The sequence below is a fragment of the Sander vitreus genome, chromosome 15 (assembly GCF_031162955.1).
Source record: "Sander vitreus isolate 19-12246 chromosome 15, sanVit1, whole genome shotgun sequence".
Classification (NCBI taxonomy): Eukaryota; Metazoa; Chordata; class Actinopteri; order Perciformes; family Percidae; genus Sander; species Sander vitreus.
In genome coordinates this window covers 4,663,373-4,683,961 of record NC_135869.1, presented here as the reverse complement: position 1 = coordinate 4,683,961, position 20,589 = coordinate 4,663,373, and the positions used below count along the sequence as shown (strand labels likewise).

Genomic DNA, 20,589 nt, shown 5'->3' with positions numbered 1-20,589 from the left:
TGTGTGTGTTTGTCAGTTTTGGATACAGCAGGTCAGGAGGAGTTCGGGGCGATGAGGGAGCAGTACATGCGCTCAGGAGAAGGCTTCTTATTGGTGTTCGCACTCAACGACCTGGGCAGGTAATGGAAAGTGTGTGTGTGTGTGTGTGTGTATGTGCGTGCATGCGTACGTGTGTAATAGTTTGTCAATGTAACACTAGTCTCACATGTCCAGCTCTATCTCCACAGCGCTGTGGAGTAAGGTCTGGCTACACCACAGATACATTCTGGGATAGGAGGCAAAAAACGCTCTGGGTCGTTTGCATTTCTTTAAACCAATCATAATGGTCTTGGGCGGCGCTAAGCTCCAGACGCAGCGACGGTGGCTGTGCAGACTAGTCTCAGGAAGGAACGGAACATAAAAGAAAACGCCACATACAATATTAAATGAAGTTAACTGTTGACACAATACCGTAACGTGAGCTATTTAAATTAGCTGATACATGGTAAAATCTCATTGGCTCTTACCAGTGTATCTCCGTGTGTACTTCGTCCTCAGCAATCCCAACAATCGCTCCCAAACATATTCTTTGTAAATCTTTACAATCATTCCCCGAAAGAACCAAGCAGGCCTGTCTTGTTGCACCATCCACATTCTCTTCTAAACTAGACATTTTCAGGGGAGGGACATCCGGATCTGCCAGATGTGAGGCACATATTCCTGTAAATGTACTGTCGTTGATCCAGGCTAGTGTAAACCAAGAGACAACCCAAGCTTCTGAACAACGAAGCCAACATGGAAGTGCCAGAAACAGTTCATCGCGTGGCCACTTGAGGTTGGCTCCAGAAGGGAGTCAATCCCCATAGAGCCCAAAGTTAAAATGCCCAGTTTAGTTTAGTAAAGTTAGAGAGCTAAGCTACCAGTTAATCTACATTAAACAAAGCTTCACTACACTAAGCAAAAAATTAGCCCCCAAATAAATGTAGCTAGCTTAAGCTACAGCAACATGGCAATAGTAGTTTACTACATCGGAGCAGCGGCACCGTCGCTCCGTCCTTGTGATTGGTTTAAAGAAATGCCAATAAACCAGAGCCCGTTTTGACGTAGTGACAGTCTGTCTGCCTGCTAAACAGGAAATGCAGTGAGCTATCAGCACTCAGTGTCCAGCTGTTGTTAGATCACGGATACCTGTACAGTTGCATGCATTCCATTCCAACAAAACCACAAACTACTTTACTGCACGTCACACACACACACACACACACACACACACTCTCTCTCTCTACAGTATGATGCCTGTCTGCCTGAATGCATAACTACTAAAACAAACTATGTGCACGTGTAACATACCCAGACACTATTAAGTGAAGGATATAGGAACCACATTTGATTGCATTAGTATTTACTCTAGCTGCTGCCCATTTGCACTGATCATCATCATCATCTGCCTTTGGAAGAGGAACGTCAAACTGCTGTGTTCAAAGAGATGAGTGGAGCTGATTGGACTGTCATTATTGTGTCCATCACATGTTTCTGTGAATCCAAATTACTGGTTTGTTGATACCCTAGTGGCTCATTGTTTTGCGCATGTCCCCTGACAGCTACCACGAGGTCCAGAAGTTCCACACTCAGATCCTGAGAGTGAAGGACCGAGACGACTTCCCCATGGTGCTGGTTGGAAACAAGGCCGACCTGGAACAGCAAAGAGTGGTTAGTGATCTTCATGGGCTCCATTAGCTTCCCCATTGTTCCTTGTTCCTGGAATAGAGTGTAGTGCAGACAGATGTACTCCAGAAAGTCAAGGAAATTTCATCAGTTGTCAATAACAGTTGGGAGGTTTCAATCAGTCAGGGAATTTATGAAACTTTGGGTTCATGGGTTTAAAGTGACCTCAGCTATTAGACAAACTAATATGATTGGCTGGATGAGGCCACCTCATTTACACTAAAGGAGGAGCAGCAAACCACTTGATGGCAGAGTTCAAACACAGCTTTGACCTGGAAGCCCAGTAACAAATGAATAAAACGAAAAGATGTAAATACATTATACATTACTGAACTAATAATGGATTTTCTAAATGAAACAGTAAAAAAAAAAAGCATGGAAGCAAACAGTACCCAGATGCTTTTTGCTTTATTTAGCGGTTTTGTTTTTGCAGAGGGAAGCAGACAGCCATCCTCCAGTATTTGTGGTAAGAGCTTTTGTAAGGGACAGGTATAGTCTGTTATTGTCAAACACATTGTTTGGGTCACTTACAGTAATTAGGGCAGCTGGTGATGGCAGAGGAAGCAAGAGGGTTATCATCTGTTCACCTGAATGAGAGGGATGACAGGGGGGGGGAAGTCTTATTTTAGCTGACCGCTGTCAGCTAAAAATGTTAGTTTTCAGATAGTCGCCTTTAGCTTTAATCGCTCATCTGGGCTAATCTCCTCCCAGTACAGTAATGTACAGGCTCATGACTGAAGTGGATGGGGAGTGTAGCAGGATGAAAAGGCTGGGCTGGTGATTGTTTGCTCCGTCTGCAGATCTCCAGGGAGGAAGCTCAGGCGTTCACCAGAGAGCACCGGATCCACTACATGGAGGCCTCGGCCAAGAATCGCTACAACGTGGATGAAGCCTTCTATGAGCTGGTGAAAATCATCAGGTGAAGTCCTTGTTTATTTTACAAGTTGGGGTAACAGGTCATGCGTTTAACCCTTAGAGATGGTTGTTTCCATCCGCCTGTTTAAATGGATCTATAATAAAAGCCAGGACCGCTAGAGCGTTCATTCTTTCTGCAGCAGAAAGCGAAGACTTCTGTCGTTCCTGTCATCAAGTGATGACGTCATCAAGTTGTACGCTCGTGATGACGTCATCACGTTACGTGACACCATTCTATTGCAGTTGAAAACGCCTTTAACGCCTCCTCAGGAGGAAATTAGCCAACTCGGCGTCCTTTTGGGCTCTAAGCTGTCTCCATCTTTCAAATACATCTCCAATATTTACCCGGGGTTTGTTACGTCTCTGGTCACGCAACTGTTAGCAACATGTCTTTTTATTTTAGGTCGGGTAGAATCTATTTCCGTTGATCCTGTTTGTTTGTTTGCTGCTTTCATGGCTGTACTAACCTCACAGCTGCAGCGCGCTGGGTTTACGTTTTTACAGGTATATCTGGCAACCCGGCCTGGCTGTCAAACTGGGCAGTTGATAACAACACACAGGCCAAAACACAAACAGACATTCTGTCACGGAACGGACGTTTCAAAAGGAGAAAATACTGGCATTAGCATTGTTGTCAGACAAGATAGTATTTCAACTTAGCATGTTTCCTTAATATCTGATGACGCATTGGGGTCATTTTTGGATTTATTACAGTAAATATATTACATATTGGACCTTTTAACTTTTACCAGCATTTGGGGGGTTGGCGGGTATCAATTTAAAGGAGAATTCCGGTCGATTTCAACCCGTAGCTCTATCATTTGTAAATTAGGAGTGCTGTCAGTAGCAAGAAAAGCGAAACCAATCGGTGCTGCCTACACCGGGTTATCCTCCTGCTGATTTTGCAGCCAACAGGCTTAAACAGGGCAAGTTTTAAACTTGTTTTTAGCCTCTAAACATGTTTGAAATGTCATTACAAGTGCCTACCCATGTGCAGTGATTCCTACCGAGGGAACACAGTGAATCTGACTGTAGTAGCTGTGACAGAAAGGCATGAAAGTTGTGTTAATCCATACCTCTGTTTGTTTCCTGGTTTCTGGTGAAGTCCACACTAGTTGATTGCTGAACTCATACAATCCAATGTTCCAAAACCTATTTTTCCCCCGAAAACGATTTGCCGTGGTTATTTCCATAGTAATGACTGTAGCAACAAGCTGTAACCTGACGCCACACCACAGCTCAGCCTGCAGAGTGGCCGGCTGGAGTTCAGCTATCGCGCATGCATAAGGTAACCACGGTGAAGACTCACAGACTGTCTTTTTTTTTTTTTACTCAGACTGTCAGCTGAGCTGAGAGAGAGACGAACACAGAGTTTTGGGATAATAACGAGATTGTGTCAGTGTAGAATATCGGCTCAGATGGATAGTTCATCCCAATCCGATGTGCAATTGCACAGTTCTAAAAAAGTAAGAATATGTATATTAAAGTAAAGTAAAGTTGAATAAGTAAATTGTAAGAATAAGTAAAGTGTACAGTTCTGTTCAGTGCTTTTATGTCTTTACTTCAACAACAACAAAAAGGAAATTACAATATCACAATCTAGACACGATCAATGTAAAGTATGTACAGTGCAGTGTGTGTGGTTTTATACATAATCATGCCGCAACATTGTCTGAAGTGTACAAAGAAAAAATAGTTCAGTACTCTTTTCCTAGGTCTAGAACATGCTCATAAAACACAAACTCTAACCATTTTCTCATATTCCTCCTGATCTAACTCCAAGCTCCGTCTGTCAGCTCTGTGAACTTCTCTCTGCTTTCGCCAACAAGCTCCACCGTTGCTATGGTTACCTTATGCGTATGCGCGATAGCTGTTGAACTTTTGAACTCCAGCCGGCCACTCTGCAGGCTGAGCTGTGGTGTGGCGTCAGGTTACAGCTTGTTGCTACAGTCATTACTATGGAAATGACCACGGCAAATCGTTTTTGGGGGAAAAAATAGGTTTTGGAACATTGGATTGTATGAGTTCGGCAATCGACTAGTGTTTAGTTTTTCTCGCTACTGACAGCACGCCAAACTTACAAACGATAGAGCTACGGGTTGAAATCGACCGGAGTTCTCCTTTAAAGCCCTGCAGAAAGGACACAACAACTGGAAAGTTATCACAGCGGCAACTATGATAGTGAGTTAAACAGTAGAAATACATTGTTCATGTTAAAAAGGAATATGTCAAACTAATACTAAGTTAAGCCTGGTTCATCTCTTTGGCCGGCTGTTGTTTTCCTGGAGCCCTCTGAGTTGCCCCCCCACTGCACCGCACCGCTGCTCCTTTCAAAGCAACGAGAGGGCTAATGCTAATGCTAATGGGAGTCCCCTGAACAATGGAAACACACCGCAGTTTGTTACAGCCCTGCAGCGGAAAGTACATTGCTATCTCACTGCCAAGAATCATCTTTAATCAGACCTGCATGAATCAATATCTGGGATATCAACTGTCAATCAAGTGACTCTGTAACCAGGGGCAACACTTTAGAATCTCTCTGCTCTTCTTCATCCACAGACGATTCCAGGAGATAGAGAGTCCTCCTCCTCAAAGTCATCACTCAGGGAAACAGAAGCGCGGCGGCTGTCCCTGTGTCCTCCTCTGAGCGCTGTTACCACGGAAACCAAAGCCTCGTCCCTCTTCAGCTTGTCCAAAAAGGAGTGTGTGTGTGTGTGTGTGTGTGTGTGTGTGTGTGTGTGTGTGTGTGTGTGTGTGTGTGTGTGTGTGTGCGTGCGTGTGTGCGTGTGTGCGTGTGTGTGTGTGTGTGCGTGCGTGCGTGCTACAATGCATCATTTTCTTTTCAAATGGTTTCATTTGCACTTTTTTAAGAAGCAGTGTTCTTTGATGCGAGGATCTTATGGGCGAGGTGTGAGTCACTGCAGAGAAACAGGAAGTGAGTTGTTGTGGTTCTGCTGACAGTGAGTGATGATGACACTACCGTACATAGCTAGTGTTCACAAACAAGAGATATATCCTCACAGCATCAGGTGTGCGTAGAAACGAAGCACACTGCTGATAGAAAGGCGGCCAGGAACAGATGATGTCAGCAGTGACATCATCGCTGACTGTTAGATCGTGTTAGGGAAATCACACAAACTATTATTTCCAAGACTTTGTCTTTTAGCTCAGCTCAGCACCGTTAGGGGCCTTTTGTCTTTTGTTGCCTCCCCCATCGTCCCACTCTCAGTGCCATACCGAGCGCCTGGTCAGACTTTAACATTATCAGATCAGACTCTTTCTGGACAGGACGTTTACACCAGCTGGATGAGGAAGAGTCCAGGATAGAGAACTGGGGCCTGGCAGTGCAGTGGGCGACATCTTTCTCTGTGGATGCTCTTTGTTTAGGTGATAGGTGGACTGCATTCTGGTACTGTCTTTTTTTTTGTGGGTTTTACGTCTTGAGCCGTACAAAATAAGCCTCGTTCACTTCCTCTTCCTCTAGTGCTTTCAGCAGCATCTCATGGTCTTCGTCGGATACTGGAAGATGGTTCAGTCGTCATCACGTGACCTGAGTGTGCTGGTGTTGTGTTGCTGATCTTCATTCAGTCTCTTGTCACTGATGCAGTGTTGCTCTCAGCTGTCACGTGTGATGTCATGATGATGTAATGCACCACTCCTCTCTTCTCACCATAGTTCCTGTCTTTAGGGTGTTCCAGCAGAGATCTTAAAGGGAAACTTTGTTCGTTTTTTCAACCTGGACCCTATTTTCCTATGTCTTAAGTGACTGATGTGAACAGTCGAATGAAAGCTGGTCCAGTATCAAGCGAGACCGCTGCGGTCGGCAACAGCAAAACAAGCTGCAATGTAACCCTACAGGACAAATGTTCAGTTAGCGTCCACTAAAAGTTCAGTTTTTTTTTCTCCAACTGACAGGCTCAGATTATTATTAAAGTGTCTGACAACATCATGGAAAGGATCCCTACAGAGATAGACCTTTTTGTTAAAGAGTAAGATCCATTTTGTTTAACCTGAAACAGCCCCGAAATCACCATCACCGAACCCACCAGACTCCATGTAAATAATCAGGACTTTTAGCGTGTATAGAGTCAGCATATTTCCACATGTAAATGGGTGAATTAAGGGTTTATTTCAACCAAACCAGAGTGGTGATTGTTGGAGTCTGGTGGGTTCGGTGATGGTGATTTCGGGACCGTTTCATGTTAAACAAAAAGGATCTTACTGTTTAACAAAAAGGTCTATCTCTGTAGGGATCCTTTCCATAATGTTATCAGAAACGTAGAATAATAATCTGAGTCTGTCAGCGGCAAAACCAGAACTTTTAGTGGACGCTAACTGACACTGAACATTTGTCCTAAAGGGTTACATCGCAGCCCGGTTCACAGCTGCCAGTTACAGCGTTCTCACTCAATACTGGACTAGTTTAAAATATTTGTATTAGAAAATTAGACCACTGCATGGGAAAACAAAGTCGAGTTTGAAAAGTACGGTAATGACCTGTTAATGTGTTCAGTGGTTTGGGCTGACAGTCCAGCCTGGGGGACCAGGGGGTCCTGGTCTTCTGTTTACTGTACCATCACTTGTTATCATGGGACTGAACTTTCTTACTAAGGTCACATGATGACAACTGAGCAAGCTTTATTCACCAAAGGAAAGTGTTATGAGGTTGAAAGTTCTGAAAAAAGCTAATAAGTGGGCCTTGACTTAAGGTTCTTTAGTCTTGCAGTGGATGGATTCAGTGTTCTTTGAATCTGGAAGGTGTGTAATATTCTAGTATTGCCCAACATATCACATTATCTCCACTACAATCTCCCAGGAGGCCACAGGTAGCCCGGCCCCCGTCTGCACAGCATTTAATACTGACCCCAAGGGTGTCCACAATAACAGGTACAGGCCTCTGTTTGGTCATATATGAACTCTGGACTGCAGGCTAACTCTCCAGACATGTGCTATGTCTGTGAGAATGGCGGTCCCAGCCCTAGCTGTGCAGTATGGCGGTCCCAGCCCTAGCTGTGCAGAAGCCGAGCCCCCCCCCCACTCGGCCTGTTGTCTTTATGAGAGCGCACACTCAAGCCTGCTGTGGTTGAGAGTTTAGCCGTGCCTGGACGTGTATTCTGTCATTGGTAGGGAGACATGAGTCCAAATCACATCTTCAAGGACCTTCCTCACTGCTTTATATATGAGAAAGAAAGAAAAGATCCACTCAGGACTACGCACACCAAGAAAAAGATCTCTCACAGTATAGCCAAATATCCACTTTCGTATCTGTCATTTGGAGTGCTTTGGGCAGTTTTGTTTTTACTTTTTCATTTTAGTAAGAAATAATATGTATATCTATCTTACATCCTAAAATTCACATGATCAGTTTTATATTGAAAAAAAAAAAAGTCAATCTCTTTTATAATTCATTAAAATATTTACTCAAACATTTCTTTGTGTTGTGTCTTGTATGACTTTTCAAATTGAGTCCGTTTGGAGTATTTTACAGAAACCTCCACAGCTGAATCAAAGAGTTTATAATAATAATTATTATTATTATAACCTCCACAGCAGAGTGCTAGAATAGAACAACCATCAGCATGCCCTCTCTGCTCTGATCTCAGCTGTGTGTCACTCACTTTGTGGTCATTAAACTACTAACTAACCATACGAGCACCATAAAAAAACCAAAAGAGAACTAGACTTTGACACGGTGGCCTTGGTTACCCTAACACCTCTGTTGACTAGTTCAAGAACGCAGGAAAACATCAATTCATTCCAAGTAGGAGCTGATGAAACAAGATTGGGGCAAAGTTTATGTAGAAAATGTGAATGAAGCCTATGATTCATTTTTGACTGCGATAATATCACTTTATGAAAAAAAAAACCTGTCCTCTGGTGAAGAAAGAAGTAAAACAAATCTGATGAAAAGCCATGGCTAACTAACGGAACATTAAATGCATGTAAGAAGAAAAATGTATCCTATAAAGAGTTTTAAAAGAAGCAGAAAACACGTGAGCAGAATCATGAGAAGCAACAAAAGGGATTACTACAGTAAATAACTGAAGGACAACAGAAGTAATATTAGAAACACCTGGAAGGTGAAAAACCCATGTTCTGACTAAAAACAATACATCTGTTAAGGATATGACCGTAGCTGCAGATGAGTGAAATGATTTCTTTGTCCGAGTTGGTCCAGACTTAGCTGAGGAGCTTGCAAAGTCTGGTAGTACGAATGACGTGCCAAACAGGAATGTAAATATTAATGACTCTGTTTGTAAAAGGAACTGATGAATTAGAAATTGTTGACAGTGTTAAAACATTTAAAGTGCCCATATTGTGAAAAAAAAACACTTTTTCTGGGATTTGGGGTGTTATTTTGTGTCTCTGGTGCTTCCACACGCATACAAACTTTGAAAAAAATCCATCCATGCTGTTTTGAGTGAGATACGGTTTCTGAATGTGTCCTGCCTTCAGTCTCCGGGTGAGCTGTTCAAAATCGGCCGAAAACAAGCTGGCTAACCGCAGCCGTTAGCTCGTAGCGTTAGCATGCTAATGCTAACGCTAGCATGCTCCTCGTTCTCAATAGCAAAGCACTGCTACAACACACACAAGTTCACCATAATCTACAAAAGAACTACTTCCATGTGCGCCCTCATTTAGAAGCCTCCCAGCTAATCCTGCCTTGTAACTGACCGAAGTTGGAGAAACAGCCTTTCTTTTACTGTCTATGGAGCTAGCTAGCTGACATGATCTACATCTGAGCTACTGCATGTGCGAGTGCAATCAAAGATAGTACAGAAGAAGAAGAAGAAAAGAGGTCTCACTCTGTAGCTAAAACAGAGACCAGGTGAAAAGAGGATCTGCAGCAGTGAGAGAGAGCTGTGCAGTACAACAAAAATATGGTGTTTTTTGAAAATTAAACCATGTAAACCTATTCTGGTACAACCTTAAAATACAATTATGAACCTGAAAATGAGCATAATATGGGCACTTTAAGAGTAAAATGTTCTGGGGAACCTCCAAAACAAACACTGAACCTATATTCATCCTTCTAAAGAGTTGTAAATAAAACCACATATAGAGCACCAACTAATTCACTCTTCGTCAAACTAAAAGCACTAAAATTCAAAGATCTTGTTGACTTAAAAACTGCACAAATCATGTACAAAGTAAATCAATTACAGATATCGAACAGTATCCAAGGATTGTTCCAAATGAGAGAGAGAGCAAACATCCCTTAAGTATTTAAGATTATTTATTTTTGTTGGGCATTTCTGGCTTTAATTGATAGGACAGAGATATGAAAGTGGGGGGGAGGAAGACGAGCAAGAAACCATCACAGGTCGGACTCGACCCTGGACCGTCTGCGTCAAGGAATAAACCTCTATATATGTGCGCCCGCTCTACCAACTGAGCAAACCCGGCAACTGTCAAAAAAGGATTTAAAAAGAAACTTATAAGAACAAATGGTAAATATCAGTGCATCACAACCAAAGGAGTTATATATATATATATATATATATATATATATATATATATATATATATATATATATATATATATATGTGTGTGTGTGTGTGTGTGTGTATATATGTACATATGCATCTAAATAGGTCATATATTAAATAGTTTATTATTTTACTAAATTATAAAAAAAAACAGAAAAAGGGGGTAGGACCAAAAAAGATTTTTTAACTTTTTCCTACTGAATGTGGAAATCCTTATTTGAATCAGTTACTGTCATTTTGAAGATTGTGTTTCATTTGTTTGCGTACTGAAAAATACATTTATTTATTTTTTACATTTTCAAAATAAACTAAATCTAAAAAAGAAAAAATGGTTGAATGGTGCAAACTGTACAATTCAATTAACTGATGAATGTGCAATTAAAAAGTACTAAAAAGCATTAGGGTTGGGTATCGTTTGGATTTTTACGATTCCGATGCCGAACCGGTACTTTTAAAACGATTCCGATTCCTAAACCGATTATTGAAAAACTGAAAAATGACATCAAAGATGTAATATGTTTACTAGCGATCACGTGCAGTGAATGGTTAATATGCTTTTACGTCCGTTTTGGTGAGCCCAGAGGGGAAAACATAGCATTTTAAAAGTAGCCTACATTTACGGTAGTTAGCTAACGGCAGACTACAGAGAAAGTGTGATATTTTTCGTACGGGAAAATATTTCAGTCGACACATTAAGTGGAACTGAAATTTCCATTCTAATCTGGTCAGATTCCTACCGGTTGCGTAGGAACCGGTTCCATAGTGGAACTGGGTTTCGGTACCCAACCCTAAAAAGCATTGTGAGGCAGTGAACATGGGGAAGTTTTGCATCAGCAGACATATTTCTTTACAAGTTGAACACATGAACACATTAGTTACATGGGCAAGGAAGATGGTATCACATACATATTGTGTATATCCATTTCACATTTTCTTTTTCATTTAGATTTCATTCACCACAAATCCTCTGAATAGCATAATCATTCTATGCTTTTATACATCACAAACCGCAGGCTCCAAAATGAGTCAACACCTCAACAAATAGCTGTATTACACTGCTTACGTTTTAGTAATGTGGACCTAATAAACTCAAGTTTCTCTGTCAAATGGTGGACTAAACAAGTGAGCAGACAGTGAGACAGGCAGGCAGACGTATAGTTTGGGGAGGATCCTACCTCCAGCTGGTATGCTGCCCAACAGGTTTGTGATGTGACGTTTCTCTGGGAAAACAACACAACCCTTAGTGGCCTGACGGTTTCAACACAAAACGCAGCATAAGGAAGTGTGTTTGAGTAATGTTTGGGCCTCCATGTTTCTGAGAATCTCAAAGAATAAGTGGTGTTTCTCCTGGAAAGCTTTGACAAGACGGGCAAACTGCATCCAACAGGTGAGTGTTGGAGGCTCGTGCTTTGCATACTCAGGCCTCTGGCCAGCTGTGTTGGATTCTTTTCCACAGAGGCTCTTCTTTGTCATTTTCGGTGTAGTTTCTGCTTCGATGGCAGCCGTGTCAGCTGTGTGGATTCCCATGCTGTCCCTGCTGCAGCTGACCTACTGCTCCGTCCTCCACAGACAAGCTCCGGGTAAAACACACCTCTGCTCCGCTCAGCTCAGCTCAGGCAGGCCAACTGCACTTCCCCAGGAAAAACTGCCATTATATGACTCGCTTCTCATAATTCAATCTTGGCATTTGGTAGTACAGGCCTCACACTAACCAGATCTGATCAGGACATACAGTATGATGATAAATGTGTGGCTGGCTGACGTATCTATGACAGACATGTTCACATTGAGTTTGAACTCGTTAGTTCAACACCTGAACACAGACGTAAAATAGCACAAAAGACATGTATTAGTCTCAGTACATTACAGCCACTTGTTTTTTCATATTGAACAAAATTATAATGTGTCAAGAGTGTATGTGTCCGTTCACGTTTCAGTTTGAACTTTTTTGAGCATAGCTGGAGTACAGAGCCCAAACAATGCAAACCAGTGGGAAATCCTTTAATACATATACAGTAGTATTCCTGTAGTGGGGTAGTTCACGACTCTATGTGGCGTCTGTGTGCAGGCGAGCCAGTGTTAGTGGACGAGCAGTCAGCCAGCTCCTTCCTGTCCCGCTCGCTGCTCTACAACCACTGGGACTTTGAGTTGGTGGTGCCTGGCAACCTGGAGAGGGAGTGTCTGGAGGAGAAGTGCAGCTATGAGGAGGCCAGGGAGGTGTTCGAGGACGACGCCAAGACGGTAATGCTGCTGCTAGTCTCTGTCTCTGCTCTGCATTCACACAGCCTTTAAATCAAGCCTAACACACTGACTCGGTGCTGACATCACCTGAACATTAGTTAGAAATGATGTGTGACAGCTGTTCTCGTTTAAAGGAACCACAAATCATTAGAGATCACTTTAGTTATTATCACTGCAGTGTTGCATCTGCAGTTTGAGTAGAGAAAACCTGTAGTATCCATTTTATTAAACAATAACTTCCAGATTTTTTTACCAAAAGATTACGCAAACATTTTTGCTTTGCGTTTGAATAAAGGACTCTTAAAGGTGCAATATGTAATATATTTACTGTATTAAATCCAAAAATGACCACAACGCATCATCAGATATTAAGGAAACATGCTAAGTTGAAATACTTCTTTGTCTTTTCTGACAATGCTTATGCCAGTATTTTCTCCTTTTGAAATTTCCGTTCCGTGACGGAATTTCTGAAACGTTAGTACAGCCATGAAAGCAGCAAACAAACGAACAGGATCAACGTAGATAAATTCCACCCGACCTAAAAAAACCTCTGCAACAGTTGCGTGACCAGAGACGTAACAAACCCCGGGTAAATATTGGAGATGTATTTGAAAGATGGAGACAGCTTAGAGCCCAAAAGGACGCCGAGTTGGCTAATTTCCTCCTGAACAGGTAGCTAAGCATTAGCTTCAGGCTAATTTATCACGGCTACAAGAGACGGGCATTTTATGTCATTTCAACATTCCTGTACTCACATTGAATTATATAGCTAGAGTACCCGAGTTGAGACACAGCCAGTAAAGAGATCCCGACTGGTCCTGGCTAACGGCGCCATGCTAACCCTGCTAACTGCTAACGTTAACGGAGGACCAGGCAAGCGGGCCACGGCTGTTTACAAACACTGTGACAGACCTATGACAGAAACCGCTAGTTTGACTCCCATCATAATGGAAACCTGCAATTTAACTTTGGCAAAACAACCGTGTAGCCTGTACAGCAGCCGTAGCCGACCAACGGTGAGTCATTTTAAGATGAGAAAGTGGGTCTGTCAGTTGGCTAGAGAGGACGGCGAGGTCATGATGTTTTAGCGGTTGTTGCAGTAATTTTAAGCTGAGAAAGTGCGTCTGTCAGTCGGGTACAGAGCTCCGCGTGAGCACGGGCTTCATGACTGTCAACATAGCCAGCATCTAACGTTAGCTACTCGGCTGTGCTGTGGAGTAATGTCTGGCTATGTGAGACAAGCGTCTAGCAACATTGTTAGATACTGCGGTCTCAACCTGGCAACCTCCGTGAACTTCGAGTCTGGGGAGTAGGGGCCGGGATGGGGGGACAACTCTGCACCTTCAAGGCTCTGAAAGGTCCTGTAAAGGGCTGCTTAATGTTTACTTTCTTCTAATTTAATAACGCTACTCCATTAAATCTTCTTTTGCTTTTATTTTTAGGAATTATTTTGGAGCACCTATAGCAACAATCAAGGTAATGTTTTGAAAGATGAATATTGATAAAATCCATTATTGTAGTCTACAGGCCTTGGCATTGGGTTCATTCAGCAGAATGTAGTCTTTTCACATGGAAAATACCTGTGTAACAATAAATAGGCCTATTTGATTATTATAGTTAACATTATAATATTATAATTTCTGTATGCAAATATTTTATTTACTATTTCTGCTTGGTTAAAGGTACAGTCCCTGATTTTGTCTCCAAATCCACAAATGTGCTCCTTAATGTCAGCAGAATGCTCCAACACAATTTCTTGTGTCTTTGCTCATTTGGAATATCTCAAATCCTTTAGCTTTGGCTGTACTTTATAATCAGGTGCTGTGTGAAGGTGTGTCAAAAGGTTTGGTGTTAATGATATTTGTCTCTGAAGCGTCTATACGCGGAGTGGATGTGTCCGGCCTGGTGGCGGGGGTCCTGGCTATCGTGGTGACTGGTGTTATTGTCACTGTGCTGGGAGTCTACTGCTACAAAGCCAAGAACAAAGGTGGACGCAGGCCAGCCCAGTAAGTCCACTCTGATGTCCACACTTACACAGAAACACTTAGGGATGTGGAATAAAAGCAGGCCTTCCATCCAGCAACACCATGTTAACGCTGCTGGGCATGACATTTGGTATATTTAAGGGCTTCAGTGACCCCCTCCAACCAGAACACTCAGTGAAGAAGGTCCTGTGGAAAACAAATGGCACATTTACAGGGAAGTGGCTCAGAGTCCCTGAGGTCTCAATCTTAATGTAGACGCAAGTGACAAGTCAGTGGACAAGAAGCCAATTCAATGTCCTTCAGAGGAAAACTCATTTCACAGCAAAGGAAAAGGACCTGGTGTTATTCCTTGTGAGGAAAATTCATCAAAATGTATTATAATATGAAGAAAGTCCCAGTTTGTTTCCCCTTAGATAATCATTTTACATTTGAGACTTTGTTGATTCCACTGGAGTCACAGAAATAATCCTTAAAAACAAATCTTCTATTGTGTTGTATTCTAGTGTAATCATCTATGCACCTATTCAACATGTGTATTCAAACATTCATCAATTCATTCATTCAATATTCAATTTCTTTACTATGTGTGGCAAACCGATCATTTTGCTGTAGAGGACGCCTGACTGTAAGCAAAAAGACAACAAACATTATCAGGGATCATTTCATAATGAAATGAACCTAGACTCAGAAACATTGAGTCTAACCCAGTAGCAACCATAGAACTAAAACAGTTGTATATCTATGGTAGCAACACTGATCTGGATGATAGCAGTGGAATCAAGCTTATGTCCTCTGAGTGACTCCAGCACCTCCATGTAGTGAACGTTTATGCTTGTAACACCATCTATAAAAGCAGGGAATCAAACATATTTAGCATCAGATTTACTGAGCACACCCATCGCCCCTGCTTGCCCCGTCTGTCTGAGTTCTGAGTGTGTTGCTGTGTGCTGCAGAGCTCCGGTGATGATGGCAGCAGACGGCCGTCCAGCCCCAGAGAGCATGCCCCTGGCTGGGATCGTCGCCCCCGCCCTACCCAGCTACAACGAGGCTCTGAACCGCTCCGGGCAGCACGATGCCCCCCCACCTCCTTATTCAGGGTGAGTGATGCACCGCACATGGATCCAGGCCAGTGTCTGTGGCCAGCCAAACATCTGCAAAAACAAGTATACAGGTGGACCTGGAAAAAACAAACAAATCTACATTATGTTAAAAATGCATTTCATAACCAGTTCTAACAAAGGAAGACCTGGTTCAAACGCAACAAAATACATTTCAATTGCAAAGAAGCACCTGGACGTTCAACAGCTTACCGCTCCATTCCTCCACCATCATCTACACAGGGTGCACACATAACATACATCCAAACAACCTTCATTCAGCATCAGGAATGATGCTAGCTCATTTAAAAACAGAATCAATATATACATATATTTGAACCGATGAATAGCAAATATATTGATAAGGGTGGGGTCCTAGGTAATTCAGGATAACAATCTAATGAGATGAAATATTACACTAGTTTACTATATAGACAACTAAATCATAACCAATGAATTTAGTTTTGTACTTGCTTTGCATTGCCCATCCAGTATTTTCTATTTGATCACAGTGTAATTGAGATTAGACTCCTTTTGTTATGTTTCAGCTCAGTAGTTCACAGTACGCTGAAGTCTCTTTCTAGCTTTGAAACAACACAGTGTTGGACCTCCACAGAGCAGGCTGCTGGGTAACGCAACACTCACAAAGACTTTTCCTCCCTTTGACCACAGGGTCGCGCCATCAGAAGCTGCTGTTCCCGCAGACAACCAATGAGAGGCTGCAGGGCCTCTTTATTCGGGTGATGGGCAGCATGGTTTGAGTGAACTTTGGAATATTGCATGTTTTTGATATACTGTATTTATTAGTGAAGTTATGACACAATCTCAGAATGGACACCGCTGACAGTAGGATCTGCATATTGTCTGTCCACTACACACATGATGCTCTACAGTTCATTTCCCAGGTTGCTCTGTACACACTCTGTTGTGTTTGTAAGGCAGCAGCAAAAGATAATTTCATTCATAGAGAATATTTGTTCTTCATGAAAACACAGACATGTTTTATACAATAAATGACATAACAATTACACATGCCTCCAGTCTTATAATGCATCCTAACTTGTCAAGCCAGTGGAGAAGTCGGCTACATGTGTCACCATAGACACTGAAGTCAGGAGTGAATCAGCTCATCATCCTTCACATGTTGCAACTGTATCACAGCAGCAGAAATACAGCTGCACACTGTGCTGCTGTGCATGGCAAACTCTGTGTGTGTGTGTGTGTGTGTGAGCGAGAGAGGGAGGGAAGGAGAGAGGATGTACGCCAGCCCAGTCATTCCTCTTAAAAATGGCGTCTTGTGAACAAAAAGAGTGAAAGTAGCTGTGCTGGTGCTGTACTGAGCAGCAGCTTCAATGTGAAACTAGCTTCAGCAGCTTCGCTTCTTAAAGCTGCTGAAGAACGCGGAGCATCTGTCCTGCGGCCCATCAGCCACACAGGAGACAATAGACAGGGAGATATATGGGCAGAGGAGTGGAGGGAGGAGACTGTGCCTGTGCGTGCCCCCCCCAATCGCTCCTTCTCCTCCATCCATTCCTCCCATTCTACAGACTCGTCAAGCGGAGAAATAAACAGAAGCGAGCACAGAGGAGGGAAGACATTCCTCCCTCCCCTCCCCCTCACTATCTGTCCATCTTCACCCAGTCCTTTCTTCCATGGAGAGGAATTATACCGCTGCAGGCTTCGGAGATCTCGGGGCTGGGACGGGATGGAGTTACGACAGATCGGCCAAGGCAAGGTAAGCTTGACTAGCCTGAGCCCGGGCACCGTGTGCTCTGTGGGCGCATCAGTGTGCGGAACAATGCTCTGCTGCATGCTGCTGCTGCTGCACGGCCAACAGCCAGGCTCAGGTACAGACAGCGGAGTGTCATCTGGAGGTGTGGGGGGAGGGGGGTAGTGGGGGGGGGGGGGGACTGTCTCCAAAATGCATGGAATGCGATGGAAGGTTCATAGTGAAACTGAGACAGAGGAGAGGGGAGAATCGGAGGGGGATGGGTCGCTGGAAGCCGATCGGTTTCTTATTAAAAAAAAAAAAAAAAAGAAAGATCACATCTAGGTTCCAGCACTGCATTGTCTCCGCTGCAGCTTTGTCTACATTTGGACTGAAATGCATGACAGGAACAGCCGCAGCTTGATGCTAACGTACAGTCAGCTGTTGGCTGCTATTAGCCCTGCCTCCCTGTCTTCCATACAATAGAAAAACTACATGTGCAAATGAAATCATGTGTCAAATACAGAGTCATTTCATATGAAAACCTTCAATCAAATGTGGTCAAACTAAAGAGTTATGTGGTAAAAGCAGATGCATGAATCTATTCATAAAATGTGTCAAATATGGCTGAAGCTACGAGGGAACTTTCCGCTCCAACATCTAGGGTGACATTCTCCTTATTAGTAAACACCACTTTACAATATGTCACGTGACTGACAAACGTGCCCGACTGTCACCGAATGAAACGCCTAAACACCAGGTAGGCTAACGTTAGCTGTCAGCCAGTCAGGCTACATGTGTAGCCTTAATGTGACAGCATGCAGCCACAGACATACAGTATATAGCTACATATACACATGCCTATACGTATGTCTATGGCTGCAGCCAGCTCCCTCATTCCCATCTAAGTGTCTTCTCCGTGTTACGTTACAGTAAAACGTTAGCAAGGCTAACCTTAGTTATCCACAAAGACAGGAAACGCTGTCATATATGCTACAAACTCCAACCTTGTCGCCGTGTGGTGTATTTATAATAATAATAAGTGACGGATGAAGTGGGCTTCCTGACACGTCAGTGTTGTAACTTGTGTGTTGGAATGAAGAGCGTTACAGAGTAATGCTAAAGTTACCTAGCTCCTCTTGTAGCTTCGCTCCCTCCACGTTAGCGGTCGCCTTGACAACCACATCAGTCTTCCGTCAGACCAATAGGGTTCCATCTGTGGAACCTAACTGTAGCCTACTTTCTTTCTGTCTCTCAGTGACGTTCGAAATCATGCCCGTGTCGGCTGTGAGCTATGGAAAGCCCTTTTAACATGTAATAACTAGACTGGATATTTACTGCAGATATCCAAAAATATACATTGTAATGATTCATCAAACAACAAACAAAAAGCTATTCTGCATCTACAAATATGAGTTCAGGCAGTTTAGTTGGATTTGCACTCTAATAATTCCCAGTTATTTTACAGTAATGCTTGTTTTAATTGAGGTGAAAGGCCAGAGTGAGGCTTTCAGGGTCAAGGCCATGACAGTGCTGCCTTCACTCACTCTTTGTAAATTCCCAATGTCCATGACTGTCATCAATCCATGTTGTGTAGGCCTATTTTGGTTTAAAGCTATAGTGCTCAACTTTTTTTTAATATTAATGAACGCCCGTTCCATTCAAGCCATTGGCAAATGAGTTGACACCAAGCTAATTAAGCCTATCAGCTCCACACAACTCTCTCTGTGTATCTCAGTACTAGTGCAGTGCCCAGTGGTGTAGTAGGCCTATACGTGACACGCAGCCCAATAAGAAAGCTCCAGGATTTCCGTAAACCCACTTAAAATGCACAATAACATGTAACAACATACTGTAGTTATGTGACAGAACTTTTACTGTTTGTTTTCGCAAATACAGGGTCGAGTAACGTGACAGCAAACTAAACTAACACTGCAGAACGTGCAGAGAGACTTTCCTCATCTTTCATCGCCCCCCCACCTCGCTGAGTGCACTACCTAGTGTGTGGCCGAGCGAGAGAGACTGACGGTGGAGGCGCTCGGAGCAGACAGGTGTTGGCTATTGGAGCGGACAGGAAATTAGCAGTAAAGTTTAAGTAAAAATGTTCAGGGTAGGTTTGTCCATGAATAAAGTCAGTTTCTAGGCATGGGCACAAATTACACGTTTGACAGTAACCTAAAGCTGGGCTACCTAGTTGCAGCAATTTTTTCATACCCTTTTTAGTCTTCCTCGTTTGAGCAATAATTACATTTGTCTGTTTTTTTATATGATTTTCGATATCTCAGTCTCAAGACACGGATTATTACAGTATACCCACTACAATAAACGAGACTACACTGACAGTGTCCGTTCAAATCGTGCCTGTTCAGAACGGTCCGACTGCTTGTCCTCCTGTATCGCTGCATTCTCCAGAACCAAATTGTACCTGGAATCACTTACTGAATGACTCCAAATCACTTAATATGCAACCCGGCTGTATACTACTGACTTACTGTGTACTTGTACTTCAGAGGAAAACATTGTAGTTCTACATTTACCTGACAGAGAACGTTGCAGATTCAGACTTTTCCTCGCCAAATATCACAATTAAAATGTGATTCGCAGGGGTAATTTGCCAACGGTAATGTTATTAGTGTTATACTGTAAGTTAGCAGAACGCTTAAACAACCGAAACCCAGGGTGAGGCTGAGTGAGAAGGAGGAAGACTACTTTCTTTGCCCGTCAGCTCTGAGATGACCTCATGTTCTGTCTTCTTTCTAGAAGTGGTGAATTTACAGCTCACAGCAACATAATACTATATAGTGTCTGGCTTTTGTTTGATATCCAGTGGAGGCAAAAATGCCTTTTTATTGAGTTTCCTCTTAACGAAATGCTCTGAGTGAGTTTAAGTTGGGCTTTTATTGTGGAGAGTAGACACGGAAGAGCCAGCGTTATGGCAGGGCTTTTTGTTCTCAACATTTTTTCCTCCACCGTTATTGTTCGGCCGTTTAACTTTTTTTACAGTTTATTAATATCCAATATCCAACACTGTCCAAACTGCTCCAAATTAGGCCTGCACGATTCGGGGAAAAATATGAATCACGATTTTTTAGCTTAGAATTGATATCACGATTCTCTGCCACGATCTTTTTCTCGCAAAGTGTAATGTTTAGTGCACACATGAACCATGACAAAACAAAACTAATTGGCAGTACCAAACATAGATTTATTTTGGCACCTATAGCACGTTGAGCATCACCACCAGCCTGTAAACACAGAGGCTTCAATGAAGAGAAGGGAGAGCACTTTAAAACCTTTTTTATACAGTCTATGTTTAAAACTCACAGAAGAAAGTAGTAGCGTTTGTGATGCAGTCGGCTCGTAAAATTAAATGAGAATCGAAGTCGTAAAAAAATAAATGAAAATAAAAAAAATAAAAATCAAAGTTATTTAAAAATTGAATCGTGAAC

At 42.7% G+C, this 20,589-nt stretch overlaps 3 protein-coding genes and 1 long non-coding RNA gene across 5 annotated transcripts in view; 3 read left to right on the top strand and 1 right to left on the bottom strand.

Moving 5' to 3' along the window:
- rras (RAS related) overlaps positions 1–8,049 on the top strand; it is an 18,858-nt gene extending 10,809 nt beyond the window's left edge. Inside the window, exons 3-6 of the mRNA XM_078268927.1 lie at positions 17–119; positions 1,581–1,689; positions 2,505–2,623; positions 5,179–8,049. Of these exons, the coding sequence (XP_078125053.1) occupies positions 17–119; positions 1,581–1,689; positions 2,505–2,623; positions 5,179–5,266 (419 nt within the window). The 3' untranslated portion in view covers positions 5,267–8,049. The remainder of the gene's footprint in view (positions 1–16; positions 120–1,580; positions 1,690–2,504; positions 2,624–5,178) is intronic.
- Positions 8,050–11,603: 3,554 nt separating this feature from the next.
- Positions 11,604–16,460, top strand: prrg2 (proline rich Gla (G-carboxyglutamic acid) 2). The gene is made up of 6 exons (XM_078268715.1): positions 11,604–11,689; positions 12,178–12,350; positions 13,793–13,826; positions 14,224–14,356; positions 15,289–15,432; positions 16,105–16,460. The coding sequence occupies exons 1-6, from the start codon at positions 11,605–11,607 to the stop codon at positions 16,145–16,147; spliced, it is 612 nt and encodes a 203-aa protein (XP_078124841.1). The 5' UTR covers position 11,604; the 3' UTR covers positions 16,148–16,460.
- Positions 14,908–18,327, bottom strand: LOC144529572 (uncharacterized). Its single transcript, XR_013503023.1, has 2 exons — positions 18,270–18,327; positions 14,908–15,512 (listed from the first exon to the last, which is right to left on the bottom strand). It is a non-coding gene; the product is annotated as an uncharacterized LOC144529572 (long non-coding RNA).
- prr12b (proline rich 12b) overlaps positions 16,597–20,589 on the top strand; it is a 39,695-nt gene continuing 35,702 nt past the window's right edge. The window contains exon 1 of one of the 2 annotated variants that reach the window (XM_078268713.1): positions 16,597–17,167. In XM_078268713.1, coding sequence (XP_078124839.1) covers positions 17,085–17,167 — 83 coding nt within the window. In that variant the 5' untranslated portion in view covers positions 16,597–17,084. The remainder of the gene's footprint in view (positions 17,168–20,589) is intronic. The other variant, XM_078268714.1, reaches the window with a different exon arrangement.

Excerpts from the sequence above, each read along its gene's own strand:
- prrg2 (XM_078268715.1), top strand. The coding sequence starts at position 11,605 with ATGGCAGCCGTGTCAGCTGTGTGGATTCCCATGCTGTCCCTGCTGCAG. Across the intron at positions 12,351-13,792 it reads TCGAGGACGACGCCAAGACG|GAATTATTTTGGAGCACCTA; the intron begins GTAATGCTGCTG and ends TTTTATTTTTAG. Across the intron at positions 14,357-15,288 it reads GGTGGACGCAGGCCAGCCCA|AGCTCCGGTGATGATGGCAG; the intron begins GTAAGTCCACTC and ends TGTGTGCTGCAG.